The sequence below is a fragment of the Megalops cyprinoides genome, chromosome 22 (genome assembly GCF_013368585.1).
Source record: "Megalops cyprinoides isolate fMegCyp1 chromosome 22, fMegCyp1.pri, whole genome shotgun sequence".
Lineage (NCBI taxonomy): Eukaryota > Metazoa > Chordata > Actinopteri > Elopiformes > Megalopidae > Megalops > Megalops cyprinoides.
In genome coordinates this window covers 18258943-18278077 of record NC_050604.1, presented here as the reverse complement: position 1 = coordinate 18278077, position 19135 = coordinate 18258943, and the positions used below count along the sequence as shown (strand labels likewise).

At 40.7% G+C, this 19135-nt stretch overlaps 1 protein-coding gene across 1 annotated transcript; it reads left to right on the top strand.

The window, feature by feature from the left end:
• ncapg (non-SMC condensin I complex, subunit G) lies at positions 1–13283 on the top strand. Its single transcript, XM_036517411.1, has 23 exons — positions 1–73; positions 2634–2749; positions 3409–3624; positions 3750–3978; positions 4653–4798; positions 4888–4972; positions 5114–5306; positions 6068–6217; positions 6396–6536; positions 6773–6896; positions 6998–7087; positions 7390–7569; positions 8821–8916; positions 9203–9313; positions 9889–10008; positions 10098–10340; positions 10474–10655; positions 10784–10955; positions 11094–11264; positions 11636–11765; positions 12048–12098; positions 12790–12859; positions 13120–13283. The coding sequence occupies exons 2-23, from the start codon at positions 2645–2647 to the stop codon at positions 13241–13243; spliced, it is 3129 nt and encodes a 1042-aa protein (XP_036373304.1). The 5' UTR covers positions 1–73; positions 2634–2644; the 3' UTR covers positions 13244–13283.
• Positions 13284–19135: the final 5852 nt, after the last annotated feature.

The following is a 19135-nucleotide window of genomic DNA, read 5'->3' as shown; positions in this document are numbered from 1 at the left end:
GATTGAGGACCAGCTCCTAGTCTGCTCTAAAGATGACTTCCATCCTTCAACGAAGAAATAAATTTACACTGCAGTGCGTAATGCGAACAACATAATTCAAATCTGATCATTTCTGTCACAACATCACCTTAGTTTACCGTCGGCCGACAGACGCTTACAGAGTTCGGATTTTTGACATTCCATCGGATACGCAGAAGGGATACAGCGCAGTCAACTTAGTGCCTTTTTAACCAAGAGACTTCATTGATGAAGGCATGTGTTCCAAACACCTGTCTTTCGGCAAGGGCGGAGAGAGCATGATTACAGTGTAACATTACCGGTGACAGCTAGCACTGCTGCATTGCTCCCCCCACGTATACTATTGCAGAAGACTGTAGGCTACTGCTCTGTTGTGTTGAAAACTATTTGCAACAGGAAGAATAAGTTTTACATAATCTTCTGTTGTAGGAGATACACGGTGTGTGTTATTGTAAAGATCAGTCGTAACCAAAAAAATCAAAACATCAATGACACAGTTGCATGGGAAATGATAGGACGCGATCATAAGGTACTGTCTAAGGTTTATTACATTTGGGTAGGCCCATGACATATTGTAATTGCTTTTTGAACGTAGATTGTATAAGATCAACCGAAACGTGAAAAATAAATCTTAACATTACCGTATTACGGTCGTTTATGTCGGTTGTAAATATAATGTTAAACTGTGTAAGTTGTGCGAGTTAGCCTAAAATTACAAATGGAATCATGCCCTTTTGGTTGAATAAAAGTGGCGTTAACCCTTAATAGTGCTGCATACTATTGCCACTGTTTTAAGACAATGAATAGGCCAGGACTTGAGGGAGCGGTTTACAATCACTTCCAAAAATTCTTCCCTGTAATCCACTCTCACCAACACGCTGTAATTTTCCAGTAAATATAGAGTGGAAACTTAAAACACGACGGTAACACAAACAGTTATTACGGGAATATTAATGATAATCATGGCAGTAAATTAGGAAATTAGGTCTTAGACTTTCTATCAATAAACTTTTCAAATGACGTTAAAATGTATTCTTGTAAATCCCTTTACTGAAAGTTAAAGTGAAACAAGTCATGTTGGTTTTGTTCTAAAACAGACTAAATTAGAGGATTGCATCAACAAAGTACATTTAGTATGGCGTAGCATTGTTATGCACAGTTTTATCAATGCAATGTCCCAGTTCGATGGCAAATAATCCATGACGCAAGAGAGAAATGAATGAATCAAACGTTCTGGATTGTTTTGGTTTACCCTTAAACTGGGGATGGGAGTAATGAATAGTTGGTGACTTCATAACGTTAACTTGCAATTATGTGAACTTCGCCCAGGTGTGTGGATCAGTAGCCTACACAGAAACATAGAAAGTAATGACAGTGGAACGAACAGCAGCCTACATTTCTATTGCCTCAGCAATATTATACTGGTACCACGATCACTACAACTGATATCTACTAAAATGACCTCAACTCTATTTTGTAATGTAGAGGCTACAACCCACCCCTGCTTAACAGTAATACATTTGTTTTCTCTGCCGCTGTTATTTCTCAGCAAAGTGTGGCGAAGATGGCGGATATTTTCGTCTTAATGTTTCATCCCCGGGCTTTCTAACTGGTACCGTCATATGCTGCTGTTTAATGTTATTTGTGAGAGGTCAGCACAATCTGTGTTACTTCAATTTTAAAAAGCCTGCACAACACCGTCAAGGCGCTTCTCGTTACGTATGGTAATTCTCGGAGTGAGGGAAAACAAGTACCAGTTCTCGCGAGATTTGATTTTGAAAGTTGTTTGGCGGTTGTTCATCGCAGAACCACAATACCTAAGGAAGAGAGCAAGCAGAGCAGTTAGAAGGGCGTTGACAAGGTACACTTATTTATATTTTAAAGTTACTTTACACTGTCACCTAATGGCTTATATTTATTGCTACCAGTTTATTATAAATAATTTCTAATGCAGCTAACCCCATGTTTGAGTTACCCAGTTGTTGCTGTAGTTATCAAATGTGGGTAACTTTGGCGATGAAGCTTCCGGTAAGCGCTGCCTGGCAGTGTCGAAGCTGAGATGTTAACGTTGACTAATTTAGTAAAAGTTAGCTAAGTAACGTTGGTTATCTACTTGGCAGCGCTCCGTAAGTGTTGTTCAGTGTTAACGAGTTTACTCCGTGTATTAATCGGATATGACTGGCCAACACATTGTGGTCTAACGTAACAGCTATGAAATAACCGTTAGCCTAACAAGCTAGGTAGTCTAGTTAGCTGACAATGTGTGGTGAGTGGCGTTAGCAAAGATGCATGTAGCCATTTAATGAAGATCCTCGTGTACCATTAGCTAGCTAGCCAGTGAAACGGGCAAATAATTGCGTCAACGACACCTGCAGATTTAAGTTATAACTAAAACTAAACTCTTGTATTGATGTCACAAACATACCCATTATGGAGCTAGCCAGCTAATTGCTAAATACATGTTACAGTGTTTACCAAAGTGTTATTTTTTGCTCGAAATAAATTCGTTAATTAGAAGCGGCTAGAAATTTTGAAAATGCGCACGGAAGGATGTGCAAGTTGAGTTCTGTGTGATTTAATGTTACTTCTGATCTGACACCTGTTTTTCTTGACAGAAGGTGTGAAGATGGCAGACAAAGAGCTGGAGATAAAGGAGGCATTTGAGAGGGCTCAGAAGGGCCATAACAATAAAGCCAAACTCGTGGCTGCTTTGCAAAACAGATACAACAAGGTGATCAGCTGCCATATTGATTACAGAGCATTAAATGTATCTATGATTATACATTTTTTTGAAAGACAGTTTTGTTAATTTGATTAGTTCTTTCACAACAAACTGACATACTTCAGAAATAGTGACTGATGTCATTGCAGCACATCACCTCATTAATCATGTTGGTAATTGGGCAAAAGTGATGTGATATAACCTGTTGAATGGCAAGCCTGATTGGTGGACAAAAATCATAAGGGAACGATGTATCCTGTTTTCGAAGAGAACAACAGCTTTATGCTGGGATTGCTTTACACTTAGGCTGGGCTAAGTCGTCACGCTTTTGCCTGCTGTCAGGGGTTTTCACAGCAAATGATTTCCAGCCTGGAAAGGTGTTACAGCCAAACCATCTATAATTGGACGGACAATGATCTGAGAGACCACGAATGAGAACATGCTAAGACTTGCTAAGACATCATTATGCTGTGTCTTAATGTCATTTTCTCTGCACCACACGTGTTAACAACACACATGCATGCTATATACGTGTACACACAGGTTATTTTGATGCACAGTATATGTACACAGTATAGTGTTGTCATGCTTCTACTGATGACATGACCCAACACATTACATTTGTGTACTCGCGATTAACTAAGGGTATTGTTCACTTTTATTTTCAGCTGGAAGACAAAACCACCTTCCATGAAGAGTTTGTTCAGTATCTGAAGTATGCCATGATTGTTTACAAGAGAGAGCCTGCGGTCGAGAATGTGATCGAGTTTGTCTCCAGGTTTGCCACAAGCTTCCACGTTGCTGCCGATAATGATGAGATGATGGAAGAGGAAGAGGAGGAGGAAAACCCATTCCTGAATTATTTGTTTAATTTCCTTCTCAAGGTACTATATAATGAATGTAATGGTAAAATGAATGAATTAAAGTTTGAGTGAGAGAGTACCATAGCTCCTTTATTCCATTATCTTCTTACATACCAGGACTTATTTCCATCTGTGTGTAATTTCAGTCTCACAACGCCAACAGCCATGCCGTGCGTTTCCGAGTCTGCCAGCTCATCAACAAGATACTCGGGGGCATGGCTGAGAACGCCCAGATCGACGACGACCTCTTTGACAGAATCCACGAGACCATGCTGACCCGAGTGACGGACAAGTTTCCCAACGTCAGAATCCAGGCCGCCCTCGCCATGGCCCGCCTGCAGGAGCCACAGAACGAGGACTGCCCCACCATAAAAGGTGCGTGCCTGCGCGTGTGTATGGAATGCCACTGAAAACCATTTTAACTCTGAGATTTCAGCATTGCCCAGTGGTTTGTGTTGAATGATGCATTTATAATGTGCGTCTTATAAAGCTTTTAAACTAGTTTAAAAAAATGTTCCGAAAAGGAAAAATACAGATGGTGTAGTGTACTGTGTGTGTTACAAGATGCATTGTGGGGAAACGGTAGGATGGATACCCTAAGGTCATATTGTAAGGAGTTATCTCACAGACTTACTGCTCCTTGGTAGGAAAAATTTAATAAGCCGTTCAGGTAATTTTTCAGAGCAGTGATTCTGCAAAGAAGCTGTGCAGCATGATGCCCTGAAACAGAACCTATTGTCTTATTTCCGCTCCCTCCTCCCTCTCTCCTTGGCCCCCTGAGTGATGATCCCTCTAGGGCACCCCAGTGTGTTTGTTTTGCTGAGGGGAGCAAGGAAGCAGCCTGGCACACAGCCCATTTCTGAGTCACAGATAGCTTTGTTGGCTTAAAGTAATCTACACTACAGTCAACTGTCTGAGAGGGTTTTAGGTGACATTTAGCTGTCAAATGCAATAGAAAATCTCTAACGTCAGTACGGTGCCTTTTTTCAGGTTTAGTTGTAATGACGTTTCTTTTCCACTCACTCTCATTTTGCTTTGTCATTTAAAAGCCTACATCCTGATTCTGGAGAATGACTCAAACCCTGAAGTGAGACGGGCTGTGCTATCCTGCATCGCTCCCTGTGCTCAGACCCTCCCCAGAATCTTAAGACGCACCAGAGACGTGAAGGAGAACGTGAGGAAACTGGCGTACGAGGTAGCATTTCCTTCAGATGTGTAATATGATTTATTCTTTGAGTCTGAGTAGCAGACATTTATCGTGACCTGTGCTGACCTTTGTTTTAGGTTCTGGCAGAAAAGGTGCACATCAGAGCTTTGTCTATTGCACAGAGAGTAAGCCTGCTTCAGCAGGGGCTGAACGATGCATCAGGTAAGGTTTGGGGCGCTGTTGAAATATAAAGCAAATGTGCTGGTGTCACCAGTAGAGAGAGCCCAGTGACCCCTTGTGTATTTGTGTGGTTAAAATGGCGTGTGTGTGTGTGTGTGTGTGTGTGCGTGCGCTGTGTCTCAGGGGCAGTGAGGGAGGTGGTGCAGAGGAAGCTGCTGCCAGCCTGGCTGAAGCTGTTGCAGGGGGATGTGCTGGAGCTGCTCCACAGGCTGGATGTGGAGGGCTGCCCGGACGCGGCTGTGACCGCCCTCAACAGCGTCTTCGCCCTGTCCTCCTCTGAGGAGCTCCTGCACGACTGCATTAAGCTGGACAGCAGGTGCGCGGGGCGTTTTACAGCGGGCAGACACGCCGTGCCTGTCAGCGCATTGAATTCCACGCAGACGGAACTCTAAAATCCTTTCAAGGACCTCGTACTGAATGATTTAAAGTTATCGGTGGCCTTGCAAGCATAAAGAGATGAAGGTCATTTTTTTTCCCTAAGCAGCTCACGCTTTAAATTTAATCTTGTTCCTGTTTCACTATTTGATACTTGCAAGACAGAAACAAAGAAACGTTATGTTTTGGCATGATAACGGCCTTTTTTTTTTTTTTTTTTTTTGGGACCAGGCACGATACCTTAAATGTGTGTGCATAGCTTCCCTAACAACCTTTTAAAGATCATTCCAAAATTCAAAAATTACTTTTTTCATTCTGTCAAGCAAATTTCAAGAGCATTTCAAAATTCAAAAATGACTTTTCTCATTCTGTCACGCAGTCGGATAAAAGTGTGCCTTTGGCTTTCTTAAAAAACAGCAACATTTGAATGCAGAAATGCTCCAAGCACTGACATGCTAAGTGCAACAGTGACACACAATGGCAACAAAGCAGTAGTTACACACACACACACATTCAGTGATGATGGGGGGAGATTGAGAAGTAATACTAAAAGGGCTTCCTACACAAAGGTACACAAAAAACCCAAAAGCCATGTCTACATTTGTACATGTCCCCAAACTAGATGAATTCCCTGTTGACAGTAAGCCGTATCTGTGAACAGCTGCCGGTTGTAGCTCGTTGTCTGCATGTGTGTTGCTGTAGGAAACTGATCCCAGTGGAAAACCTCACCTGTGAGAAGGTGCTGTACTGGAGAGCGCTCTGCCAGTTTGTCAAGTCCAAAGGAGACGAGGGGGAGGAGGTGCTGGAGCAGCTGTTGCCTGAAGCGGCCATCTTTGCAGAATACCTGTTTGAGTAAATGCTGTTTGATTCTCTGTGCTTCTTACAGAAAGCCACTTTGCCTTCCTGCCTAGCCTCTGTGGGGCCCTGGTAGAGGGTGTGCCTGCAGAGATGTAGATCTATGTGTATTGGTTTCTAGCACTTGTACTGGTAGGCGGAGATTGTTGAGCAGCTGGACGTGTTTATTTTACAGATACCTGAGAAGCATCCCAACTCTGACAGAAGGTCAAAGGTCAGATTTAGCACTGGCGGAGTTAGCCATGACTAAGGAGTTCATTGGAAAGGAGTTGCTTCTCCTAGTGGGCTGTCTGGACACCCAGGAAGAGGGAGGAAGGTAATATATACAATCATTTCTATAGTCTTTTTGTTTTAAAGCAGAAACATTTTTACTTTAAATCATTTTTCAAGCAGGATTGACCAGTGATAATATAATTTTGTGAAGAAAGTCCTTTTTCTTTGGAAGGCAGTGGCTACGCTCTTTTCTAAGTATGCTAAAGACCAGTGCATTGTGTGGATCATCTGTCATCTCACCGCCATGCTGTTATAGCCCAGTGTACTGTTGTGTTGCAGGAAGCGAATGCTGGCTCTGTTACAGGAGATGCTTGTCCTGCCAAACACTCCCATCTCTCTCATATCGTTGCTTGCGGAAAAGCTTGTCATGATCCTGAAAGATGATGACAAAAGGATTCAAGTCGTAAGTGAGGGGAAGAAACTAGGATGCTAGCGATATGTTACCAGGGTGGAGGTTCCATGATTCGGCAGTTGACATAAGGTTTTGCTCAATGACCCACACAGGTTGCTGAGATCATCTCTGATGTACGAGAGCCCATTATGCCAGTTGCTGATCCCATTGATGAAAATGAGACCAGGCGGAGACAAGTCAGGGTACGTTTAATGACTTCTGTATAATTTACTCCTCTCATATTGAAACGCGTTATACAAGGCCTTGAAAGATATACATGGGTTAGGAAAGTGTTCCTCATATGGAGAGCTCAAGACAGTTCCTCATGTCTTGAGCTCTCCATATTAACATTTGATTGACATCATAATGTATAATTAATGTCAGAATGTGCATGGTCATGTGCATGTTCATTCTGGAAAAATAATTGTCACTAGAAAACTAGGTATTTAAGTTACACAGATTGTTACATGGTCACTGAAAGAGTTCGTCTTGCCTCCCTAATAAGCTCGCAGAGGTCAAAGTCAAGATTTTCGAAGCCAAGCAAGCACTGGAGGAAAGTATCGCTGCTCAAGAATTCAGCCGCGCCTCGGACCTGAAAGATACGATCACGGAGCTGGAAAACCTCAAGAACCAGCTGATGAAGGAAACGGAGGAGCCAGAAATGAAAGAAGTTCGTGTGGAAAAGGTGAACCTAATGGAGCGTCCTTGTGTTCAATGAGTTTTTTGTAGTCACATGTTGGGCCTCTTGCGCTTGCTTAAATGTTTGCTTTTTAACTTCTTGTGCCTGACATTGAATCATTCTCACAGGATTCAGTTTTCCCAGTAATTCTCAAATGTTAAAATTTATCACCTCCCAAGTGCTTCTTTAAATGGCAGAGCAAAACCTGATAATCCCAGTTTGAGGTTTCTGTGGTGAATGAAGGCCATGACTGTCACTGGCATTGTAGAATTTATAAAACCAAATTACACCTGATCAAACAAGGCAAAAGAGTAATGTTCACAAGAAAGATGAGATGGCTTAAACATGGGGGTGGGCATGAATAATGCATCAGCAGATTACCCATGCGGGCATATTTCAAATACTGAAAATCAGCTTTCAGGTATTGGATATTGGAATTCTGTCATGCCTTAGGTGCACTGGACCTGTATAAATTTGCAGGCATAGGATTGTGGTTGATGCCTGATTTTTAAAATTAATTTGTTCGTTGTGAAATTGATGCATCATTAGTGGAAGACATCAGCATGGAAGAAGCAACAGTATTAGCTGCGTATTTCTTTACGTCTAAGCCTACTAATTAGCTCGTAAGAAAAAGTTTTTCTAAACTCCACTTGCAAATTGATTCCAGTACATCTTGCACTTCCCAGCTAAGCATTCCCTCAGTGGTCGATTTTCACTGTGGGAGCTGGCAAGCTATCTTCACACCTCTACTTGACCATCTGCTTCTTTTATCATTTTTGTAGCTAACTAACATTCATTTCAAGCAACTGAAATGTAATGTAATGCAATGAGCGCAAAGCTTACTTGAACATTAGCAATGGAGGTAATGAGACTGTTAGAAAAGACCTTCAGTGTCTGTGTTTTTACTTTTATATCCTACATTTATTCATCAGTGATGGTGATTATTAACTGAGAGTAACCGTCTGCCTGAAGGATAAAAAAAGGCTTGAGTGACGTTGACAGCTTGATTAAAAAGTGCAATGTGCTCGGCGTAAGGTGCAGTGCATGCATTGTTGGCTTTGAGTGGGAGGAAGACATGCCCTGCTGTGCTACTTGTGCTGATGTTGCTACGCTTCCGCTGCTTTGGAGACTTCTGGCATTTTGCACACTTAGTCGCCTTCTCTTTGCGTAAGAACTCTGGCCCGTTGCTGTGACATTGTCTCTCAGAACGGGGAAAGCCCTCTTGTCTGTAACAGCTGGGGAATTGTCTTTGGACAGTCTACGATTTCTGGTCGGAAATCACCCAACTTGGAGATGTGTGTAGAAAATCCTGAGAACAACATAAATGAACAAGCATCCATTAACTTTACAAAGGTAAATGTCCACAAGAATTTCCCTTCATTCAAACAATTACACAAAACTTAACCAAAATGAACTAATGTCTGGTACTAATTGCAAGTGAGTGTGAAATTGAATCATAAGTTTCATTAAGATGGCATATTTGATGCGGACAGCTGGTCTGAGACGAGGACTTGAGAAAGAAACTATAAAATCTGTGTGTCTACGATGGAAGTACAAAGTGGACTTCCATTATCATCTCAAAGTTAGCTGAGTATGTGTTTGGGTTCACTGTGTTAATGTATTTTTCATCTTCCCACAGAACGACCCGGAGACCTTGCTGAAATGCCTGACAATGTGCTCCGAGCTGCTGAAGCACATGTCAATCAAGAAAGGCATTGGCCCCACCATGAGTGGCATCCTTGAATCTTTGGTATGCTGTTTACATTTTTAACTTCAGCCGACTGCCTGGCTCTGATCTACAATGAGTCTTTCACAAATTCAGGGTCGTAAGAATGTCATCCTTTTGTTGTGATTTCTTTTGAGCAAGAATGCATTGGGGGAATGGTGTGTGTGTGTGTGTTGGGGGGGTGGCATTAATCATATAATGTATTTTACTGAATAGTGCATCAGTTAGGAATTGTAAGTAGCCTGCAGAATACTCTACTGTTCAGTGAGGTGGCAGTGTAGAATAGTACTTAGGAGCCGATTCCCTGTTAGGACCTCGATTCCCTGCTGGAGCACTGCTGCTGTATCCTTGGGCAAGGTACTTAACCCACAATTGCCTCAGTAAATATCCCGCTGTACAAATGGATAACATTTTTTAAAAAATTGTAACCTTTTTAAAAATTGTAAATAGCAATGTCAGTTGCTCTCAGTAAGAACGTGTACTGAATGACAATGTAATGTAATTACTGTAATGTCACTTATTACATTAACATGTTTGCATGACGTACAGGGGCTTTTAAAGGTTTCAGTTTTAGGTTGGATGTGCTCTTGTTTCAACAGATCCTGCCTGGCATTGCCAATGCTCACCCTGCAGTCCGCAACATGGCTGTTGTCTGCCTGGGCACTTGTGCTCTCCACAGCAAAGACGTGGCAAACAGACACCTTGTGCTCCTGCTGCAGGTACTGTGGAGCAAACACAGCTTTTACACTCTTGTGTGGGTTTCCATGAGGACAATGATGCTTATAACGCTTTTCTTTCATTTTTACAGATTGCCCAATTAGACGAGACTAAGATCAGGATCAGTGCCCTGAAAGCTATAATTGACCAGCTCCTCCTCAATGGATTTGACATGGTGAGAGAGAAGCCCTCCCGCCCCGCCGCTGATGATTCTGGCTCGGAAAATGGCGACGGACAGTCTGAGAATCAAATGGAAGGAGGCGCTAAAGAGCTGGATGATGAGGACACCGTACAGAGCGTGCTCACTATGCTCTCCGAATTTCTCGACAGCGAGGTACGACGTTTTAGCCGTTTTAGAATTACTAAATGGTTAGTTATTGTAGCAGTCTGACTTTTGTTAGTTACGGTATTGTGCATTGTGCAGATATGATGCTGAGCTCTTTTTGTATGCTTCTGTGCGTTTGGAGATCACGGACCTGAGGACCGAGACAGCAGAGGGCCTGGCTAAGCTGATGTTTTCCGGGAGACTCTCCAGCGCCAAACTGCTGTCCCGTCTCATCCTCCTGTGGTACAACCCCCTCACAGAAGATGACACCCGCCTCCGTCACTGCCTAGGGATCTTCTTCCAGCTGTACTCACGCGAAAGCAGGTAAAATCTGGCACACGCAAGAGTAACCTGACAAGGTTTTTGAATCATTGTTAATTGAGGGAGATGTGAGTTGGAGAAAGACGGGGGTTTGTTTTGGAAAATGTGTACCATTTCTCTAAACCCACCAGGTCCCATCAGGAGTGCCTTGAGGAAAGTTTCCTTCCAACTCTGCAGACACTGTTCAATGCACCCGCAACGTCACCTTTGGCAGAAGTGGACATTTCAAACGTGGCCGAGCTGTTCATTGAATTGACAAGGCCAAGTGCATTAATTCAGACAAGCAAGGATGCTGGTCTCCAGGTATGAGCCATTCCCGTAAAACGAGGAGAAAGAACAAGGGTAATAATTTGGTCAGTGTGATATGAAACCATGTGCACAATACAATCTGAAGCTCTCGAGTAAACGCACTGCACGTCCTAATTTGCTTTTTCCATCAAGGATATCTCGGTGCACGACTGCCTGGCGGTGCGCCTGTGTAACGAGATTCTGAAGGACCCCACTGCTCCTGAGGTGAGGCTGTATGCCAAGTGTCTGACCACCCTGGAGCTCAGCACCGAGGACAGCACATCCAAGAAGGACCTGATCCTGCTGCTGGAGGAAGTCCTGAAGGTATGGATACAAGTTTATCAGTGAATGAGATTTTTAAGGTCATTATGGATGTATTAATGGGCCTCATTCAGACCTGCCATTAAGTGCACATTATGGGGTTGGTTCATGCCTGTGCTTTCTCTTCAGTTTTCATATCTGTGCCTTTTCACCATAAATATAAAAACCCATTGAGGCTAAGATTTCAGGGAGAGAATGAATGTTGCGGTATTGGTTCCACAAAGAGAGGGGTCCATTTTGTGCATTACCCAGTCGAGGTGGTGTATGTTCAAGTTCTCAATGCATCTGATTGTTTCACTTCGTGAGTATTCTTCTCATACAGCGCCCTAGGAAGTTATTACAGAAACTGTTTGACCACCTGTCTCTGTTCACAGGATGTGAATGACAAGATATGTCTCAGGGCAATAGAAAAAGTCTTTTGTCAGCTGAAAGGAGTTTCTAAGGATGAGACTGGTGTGATTCAGGGTAACAATGTCCCAGAGCAGACTTTTCATGAAAATGAAGGTAGGACAATTCATTAATTATAATTTTTACAAAAGTGCGTGTGGAAAGGATTGCATTTAGCCTGTAGTAATGTTTTTGTGTGGTGTTACATGTAGGGCAGTGGATATGCATAAGGACTGTGATGAGTTTTTTTCATGTTGCAGTGATGTGTGTGAATGTGGTGGTGGTGGTGGGCTGTTGGGTAATACCTAAGGGCATGTGCACTGACACCCAGCTTTAGCCAAAACAAAGGTTCATCTTGCTGACTTTCTGTGCAGTCATACTTTGACCTTCATTCTCCAGACATTGAAAACAGTGAGGAGCATGCTGCCACAACCAAAAGGCCAAAACGAGGTATTGGTTTTAAGCTTCACCTTAATAATATTATGACAATTTAAGATATTTTGGTGAATCTGGAATAATGGTGATGGAATAATTCATTAACGAAAACCCTACATTTTTTGTTACATAGTCTCTGATTTTGGAAGAGGAGGCACAAATCCAGTTTCTCTTCCATGAGGAATTTAAAATTGTAATGCATATTAAAATAGACGACCTGTTCTCTACCCATGTTCTTATATGTACTTGTTTGGATGGCCTTGTGAGTTGTTCTGCCAAATAAATATTTAATAAAACCAATAATCGGCAGGATAAAAAGCCGATGTTGGCAGACTTATGGCTGGATACTGAAACGAGACAATCCTACTGCCATAAAATACATAGGAAATTGTAGCTTTGCCGCTCTGCAAGGGAAAGGATATATTGTCATTCGGAAAATCCTTTAACAGACACATGTAGCACATTCAAAGCATAGTCGCAGTCATTCAGCTCCCACGCATTGAGTGTTCACTGCTGTTGAATTATATGACTAACCTATTGTATACATTTGAATGGTGTCTTCAGCCCTCTGAGCTCAGTGTACAGTAGGTTAATATTGCTGCAACCACTGCTGCCTGGGTTTGAGCTAGACTGTTTTTTTTTAAACCTCTGAAAGACATCTATTTTAGATAAAAGTTGAAAGTAATTTTCTCCTGGTTTCTTTCAGGCAACAGAAAAACTACCGCAGCAAAAGTGGCCAGAAAATCCAGTAAAGCAAAGGAGTCTTCAGATGACAGGTTAGTATTTTTTTCCATTGAAAATGCAGTCTTATTGATTAGTAGCTTGACATTTTCCTATGTTTATTCATGTGGGTTTTATTGCTTTTTGTTCTCCTCAATGAAAGCTTGTATCTGCAGACTGATATTCCACTCAGAGTGGCGTGAGAATCTCCATCAGAGTGGATAGTATCACTATGCAGTACTGTTGCAGTGTTTTAACTGTGCGCTCTGAAATATGACCTCACTGAATTAAAGTGTATTCTTTCCTCTAATGGTAGCGATGGCGAAAATGTACAAGAGGTGCCTGTCGCCAGGGCAACTCGGCGGGCAAAAACGGCAGCGCTGGAGAAAACGAAGATGAATCTCTCTGTTCTGATGAGCCAGGAAGCAAATGGATCGTGATTCTTACTTGTGACGCGTGCCCCTGATTTTATACACATTGTTTGAGTGCATCATTTATTACACACTTTAAAATTTTCAAACTAATAAAGTATTAACCAATTTGAATGTGGAAACTTTTGTGATGTGCAAATCTCACAATAACTGCACCATGTTTATGTTTCAAATCTTTTATTCTAGGAACACTAGGTTTTTGTTACAAGCTTCTCTTTAAAGGAAAGTATAAAAAAAATCAGAAAACACCACACATAGCACCAGGTAACTTCAGGCATCCAGTGACAATGAGTTGCAAACCCCTTTTGCTGAGTTTCATGACTGACAATACAATTGAAATAAGCACAGGATTGGGAACATTGATCCCTACTTATCTTGCAGAAAGCTCAAAAGAAGTCATTTTCTCAAAATGATTGCACCTTAGTGATTGCATCTATACCTGCAGCCTGCCTTCAAAAATCTACTAAAATGTTGGATATTTACAGTGGCTTTAAACAGCTGGCTGCAAATGTATATGAAAACATAATCAGAAGACTTACTGGAACATTTGTACAGTGCCTTTTTCTGTAGAACTTCTAAAACATGTTGGCTGAGTGGAATACACATTCTTACAGCAGACAGCTGAAGACAGCACAACCTGATTACAGTGAAAATGAAACATTTGTACAGAAAATTTACATTTTGTCAGATGTATTTATTAAAAGGAAAGCCTGTTGCCCTCTTTAAAGTTGTATAAACCAGAGGTTCTCAAACTTGCAGTCTCAAGGCTGACCAAATTATTTTTCGTAAATATTTGATTGAAATATGGCTCAGTAGCGATGACTGAGACACCCAAAAACAGGCCTAAATTAGTAGAAAATGTTTCTAAATGCCTTCATACTACACTTATAAACATGCAGATGTCAACACGTGCCTATGCAGCAGTCAAACTTAATTTTTTTGTGCGCATGATGAAAACCACTGAAACTGCAAGAACAGAAAGTTATCCTATTCCCCTACTTGCTGCACAGCATTCTTAGTGCTTCAGGCTAATGAGAGTCGAGGAATTAATCTCAAAGCTTTCACTAGAAATTTCAGCTAACCAAATGGAAAGAACTGGAACTCTACTGCTTGGTATGATGTGCAGTATACATGCAGTGCATTTGGTTCTCAACTGTTAAATATTAGCCTTTATAGTAATTATTGGCAAATTCTCCAGTTTCATTGTCTTATTGCAGTCATATTATACTGACATAATTCTGTTTCACAAATGAAAGATGGCAGATTTTTTATGCAAACCAATGGTCAGCCCAATGGTTCATAAGAGTGAAATTGTTCCTAATTGCCATGCCATGTTCCTAAGTGCCACTGCAACTATGTGCGTATGAAATGTCACACTGATAGGGTAAACAAAGCATATGGTTTGTCCCTGTTTACATATGATGCAGAAATTCATTGGCTTCCCAGGCTGATGTGTGCCAAATTTCATGTAAATCGCTTTGGCAGTTTGTTCGAAAGTAACACTTTTTCAAAAAGAAAACAGAATCTATGGTGGCTGATGTCATATTTTGCAGTACAAAAACAAGTTTCAGAATAAAGACAGGAACATCCTTAGCAAGTTTGAGACCTCTGTGGTATACTAGAGATTTTAAATGATTTTTTGGGAAAACTGGATTTTCAATTTACTATAGTAGTGGCACCATGTGTTGGATAATTGTCATACGCCGGGGGGGGGGGGTATTGGCATATTCTTATTTCCTATATCCTATATCCTACTTGTCTGCAATACTTTTGTGAGATTTTGATAACATGAATAGTATGGCAGTCTGTCCTCAAAAAAATAAATAAAATTCTCAAAAACATAACAGGGTGGCTTTCACTGGCGGTATTAGGTCACCTAATTAATGCAGGTAACCAGGTAATCAGTTACCAGGTACCTCAAGCACATGGTTATCCACATTACTTTAGCATAATTTATCCAATTATGTGATTGAAGGTTCAGCACTGTAGGACCACAGTTGCATAGATGGTCTGCTGCTGACAGCCATTACTACAATGTTCCATTTCGATTGCAAGTAGGCATCTTGGCTCTGAATGTGCTGAATTATCATTAAGATATCATTAATATATCTATGTATGCTTAGGACTGTTACCATAGAACAAGAAATGTACACCACACCCACAACATTTAGGCAAAGGGCACTTCAATCAATTGTGAAGTAACCTATGCTGAGGTCAGGATTTTCTTGCTGCATTTTCTTGCTGTAGGCTCACATTCAATCTAACTGCATTGCCTTTTGTAATGGTTAATTTCACAACCATTTTATAATTTCATTATCGCTGATTTGAGTAAGTTCCAGACTCAGTGTTAAGCATGTTGTGCAAACATAACAGTGTTAGACCTGTCCCTCTTCAGACATAACAAAATTAAACTCTTGGAAAGTATGTCATTGGACATACCAAGCACTAATAATCTGTGCTGCAAGGCCCATATACATGTCTTGTTTATGTTTAACTTTACATTCCATTTAATTAAGTGGGATTTCTTTAAAATTTATTTTCAAAGTACTTGACTTCCAGAAAAGTCCAAAGCGTCCCATAAAACTAGCACAATAAGACTTCATTATTTCAATTAAGGCTTATTGTTTTATAGGGTATGTTTTCTGCTGATGTCTTTGTGTTGAATAACGACCTACAGTATTTTCTATGATGTAAGCAAGTCAAAAAATCATGTTAAATTTAAAAAAATGGATGGCAAACACTAAACTAAGACCATACCCATATATTTCAGATAGAATTAACATTAAGTATTAAATCATGGTGAACTGCGCTCTATATAACAATGACAAGATGAGAGATGTTTTCCTTTAAACCCCTTTCCAGGCGGATGGAAGGATTAGACCAAACAAAGGCAAAAATCAGCACGTGGATGTGAATGGGCAATGTAACAGACATGACAGACAAATGGAAGTAGAATGGCAATGTTAAAGGCAAAGGTAAGAAGGTAAATCTTCAATGTAGTGAAACAGTAAAATGAACATTTAGCTCCAGTATGAAATTACAGTATGGTGATAAAGCCAATGACAGAGCTGCAGTGTGTCAGTTCTGTACAAATAACATGCATTTCCCCCAAATCTTAGTGCCCAAAGGAATTCTCTGTCATATCTGGACAGTTTTTTTTTTTTTTTTTTTTTTTATCCAACATCTACATTGTGACACAAGATAATGTAAAAGACAAGATTCTTAACTAATATGTAGTGTTCACACAAGACCAACAATTTGATTTTGAATGATGGACCCCACAGATTTTACTTTGATATTTTGTCTGTTTGGAAATACGTTAACCAAATGGGACAGAGCAGGATGGACCACCATAATATGGTCCTCTCACTGACGCGCTACAAGCTATACTAAGTTTGCTCACCTTCAGTTTCTAACCTAATCTCAAGGATGATTTTCGGATGCAAAAGAGGTAGGTTTTATACTGCAACAAGAACAACAGATGGAGTCACTATAACATAATTTATAATAAAATAAAAACAACATTTAGTTAAGTGTGATTGGCTTCGTAAAATGCTATAATCTTTAATAAAAATGGTACAAATAATGATATATACATCTGGCTTTAAAAAAAAAAAGGTCAAAACAAATATTGCACCTATAACAGATATTGGACACTTCAAAGGATGACTGAGAACTAGGGGTTAATCTTGGATTTGAATAGTGCAGAAAATGTGTTCACCATTTACATGAGTAAATTTAATGCTTTGGAAGGGGTTAAAATGTTGCCAGTATTCAAACAAATACAAAAAAACAACAAAAGTAACAAATACAATAATAAAAAGACACTCAAAAAGGAAATCCTCACATACCTGCACCATTAAACTTCCGTTACGATCAGCTGCGTATGGGGATTTTGAACCTTTCAAACGATAATGCTGCATCAATGTCACAAAACAACAGAAACAAGTGCTAACAAAATATCTTAGATGATTTCTCCAACACCAAGTTATTTCACTTTTCTAAAGTACTGTTTTTTATGCATTTTAAAAGGTTGGCCTTGGACTGCATTCATGTCAGACTGTCTGAGCATACAACTAGCACACTGCATACGATACTTGCACATAGTTCGGAGTCCAGCATAACTAACAGTGTGAAACTGCCTCATTTATGCTTGCTGACTTTTTCCGATGATATGTTTGAGATCCTATTACTTTTTAAGTCGAACCTGAGGTATGCCTGAAGGCAGTCAATGACATACTTTTTCTCCTTCATGAAATATGGTTGTTCTCTTAATACAAAAATGCACAAACTTTGTCCACATCACTGATTAGGGGGAATACTTTCCAACAATACTTCAATTGTTGTTGCTTTGTGATGTAACTGAAAGAAACATGTTTACAATAAATGCATATATATCAGACTTAAAATTATGGAAAACAAAAACATTACAAAATAGTGCAACCTTACGTTACAGTTAGTTTAGATTTATGCTACATGACGCTTACTGAGATACTACTGTAATTCTTTTCAGCCAGCTGACAATTTGAAGGCACGTTGAATTGAAACTTGAGTCATATCTTGCAGAACACATCTCATTGAGAGGCACTACTCATTCATTTGAAGTGTCCTGCAATGGGGGGAAAAAAGCTGATTTTAGGTACTCTTGGCTACATCTGGTACATAACTGTAAAGTATTGCTATTTAATGATAATTATTTGTAGTATTCATAAAAATGTATTTGTTACCTGGCACAAAAATTACACCATTTCCTTCCTGTCAGCCTTCCACTCCGATTGTCTGGCTTTTTTTGCAGGTTGTGACCCCCTTGTGTAATGGCTTTTCCGCTTTCCTTTCCGTTCCACTGTCTGAACCCACTGTTCCTTGGGATATTGTGAAGACAGCCTTCTGGTAGATCGCCTGGTTCTCCCTATTTTCAATGCATCTGTTTTTGCAGAGCCACGTTCATCTCCATTTTCTGTTCTTACTGGCGAACCGTATGAAGAAGATGAAATGCTGCAGAGCTTTACCGTGCAAAAATCGCTTTCTTCAGCTGTGGATTTTGTTTCCGGGGAGTTAATTTTTTTTAAGAATACTCTACATTCCCTCATTGTTTCTGGGCTCCATGTCTTTGAACTGACATTCTCTTTTTGGCCAACATCCGTTGTTCCCATAGTCTTTTGAGCCTGTTGGACCGTTGATTCTCTCTCTCCAAGTGTGGAAAAGTTCAATGAGTGATGCACTGTGTCCACAGGTAATGCTGTGTTGTCTATTTGTGGTTGAAACTCTTTTGCAGGTGTCAATACATTTTTGCAAATGGCACCAGAGGGCGCTCTATCTAATAGCATAGTGCTGGGGCATTGCTTCTTTGACCACTTTGACATTCTCTTTCTGGTCATGAACTTTGACTTAACTCTCAGCAAATTACTTTTATACCCCTCCAAAGGGTTGCCTCTGGACCAAAGACTCCTTCGATGAAAGCTCCCTCCAACAGTACTAGAACTCCTGAGGAAAAGTCTCCTCTTGACATGCAGACTTCTATGCCTTGCAATCTGCTCTTGTGCTTGAAGGTGCATCAATGGACTCTTTGGGACTATTTTTGCAAATTTTTTGACATGTTTTCTCAGGCGTTCAGCTTGAGGACTTGGGCAGACATTAATCCTTTTAGTGGCTCTGTTGGGGTTGTACTGGATGATTTCATAAGGATTCCGTGTGCTCGCCTTTTTAACAATCGCCAATGACTGGGTCTCTGTGGTCTGCATGAACCAAGCACACAAATCATCCATATTACAGTGCTTCTGAAACAGCATCTTGACAGCAGAAATTGAGGACTTTGGGAAGCCATTCACTTTTGAGCACATTCTAGCTTTGAGATCAGTTTCCCTTTCTGTGGAGCACGAATTGCTCGATTCTACAGCATCT

Coding starts and splice junctions, on each gene's coding strand:
- ncapg (XM_036517411.1), top strand. CDS start 2,645: ATGGCAGACAAAGAGCTGGAGATAAAGGAGGCATTTGAGAGGGCTCAG. Junction 2,750..3,408: donor TGCAAAACAGATACAACAAG/GTGATCAGCTGC, acceptor TTTTATTTTCAG/CTGGAAGACAAAACCACCTT. Junction 11,766..12,047: donor GACTTTTCATGAAAATGAAG/GTAGGACAATTC, acceptor TTCATTCTCCAG/ACATTGAAAACAGTGAGGAG.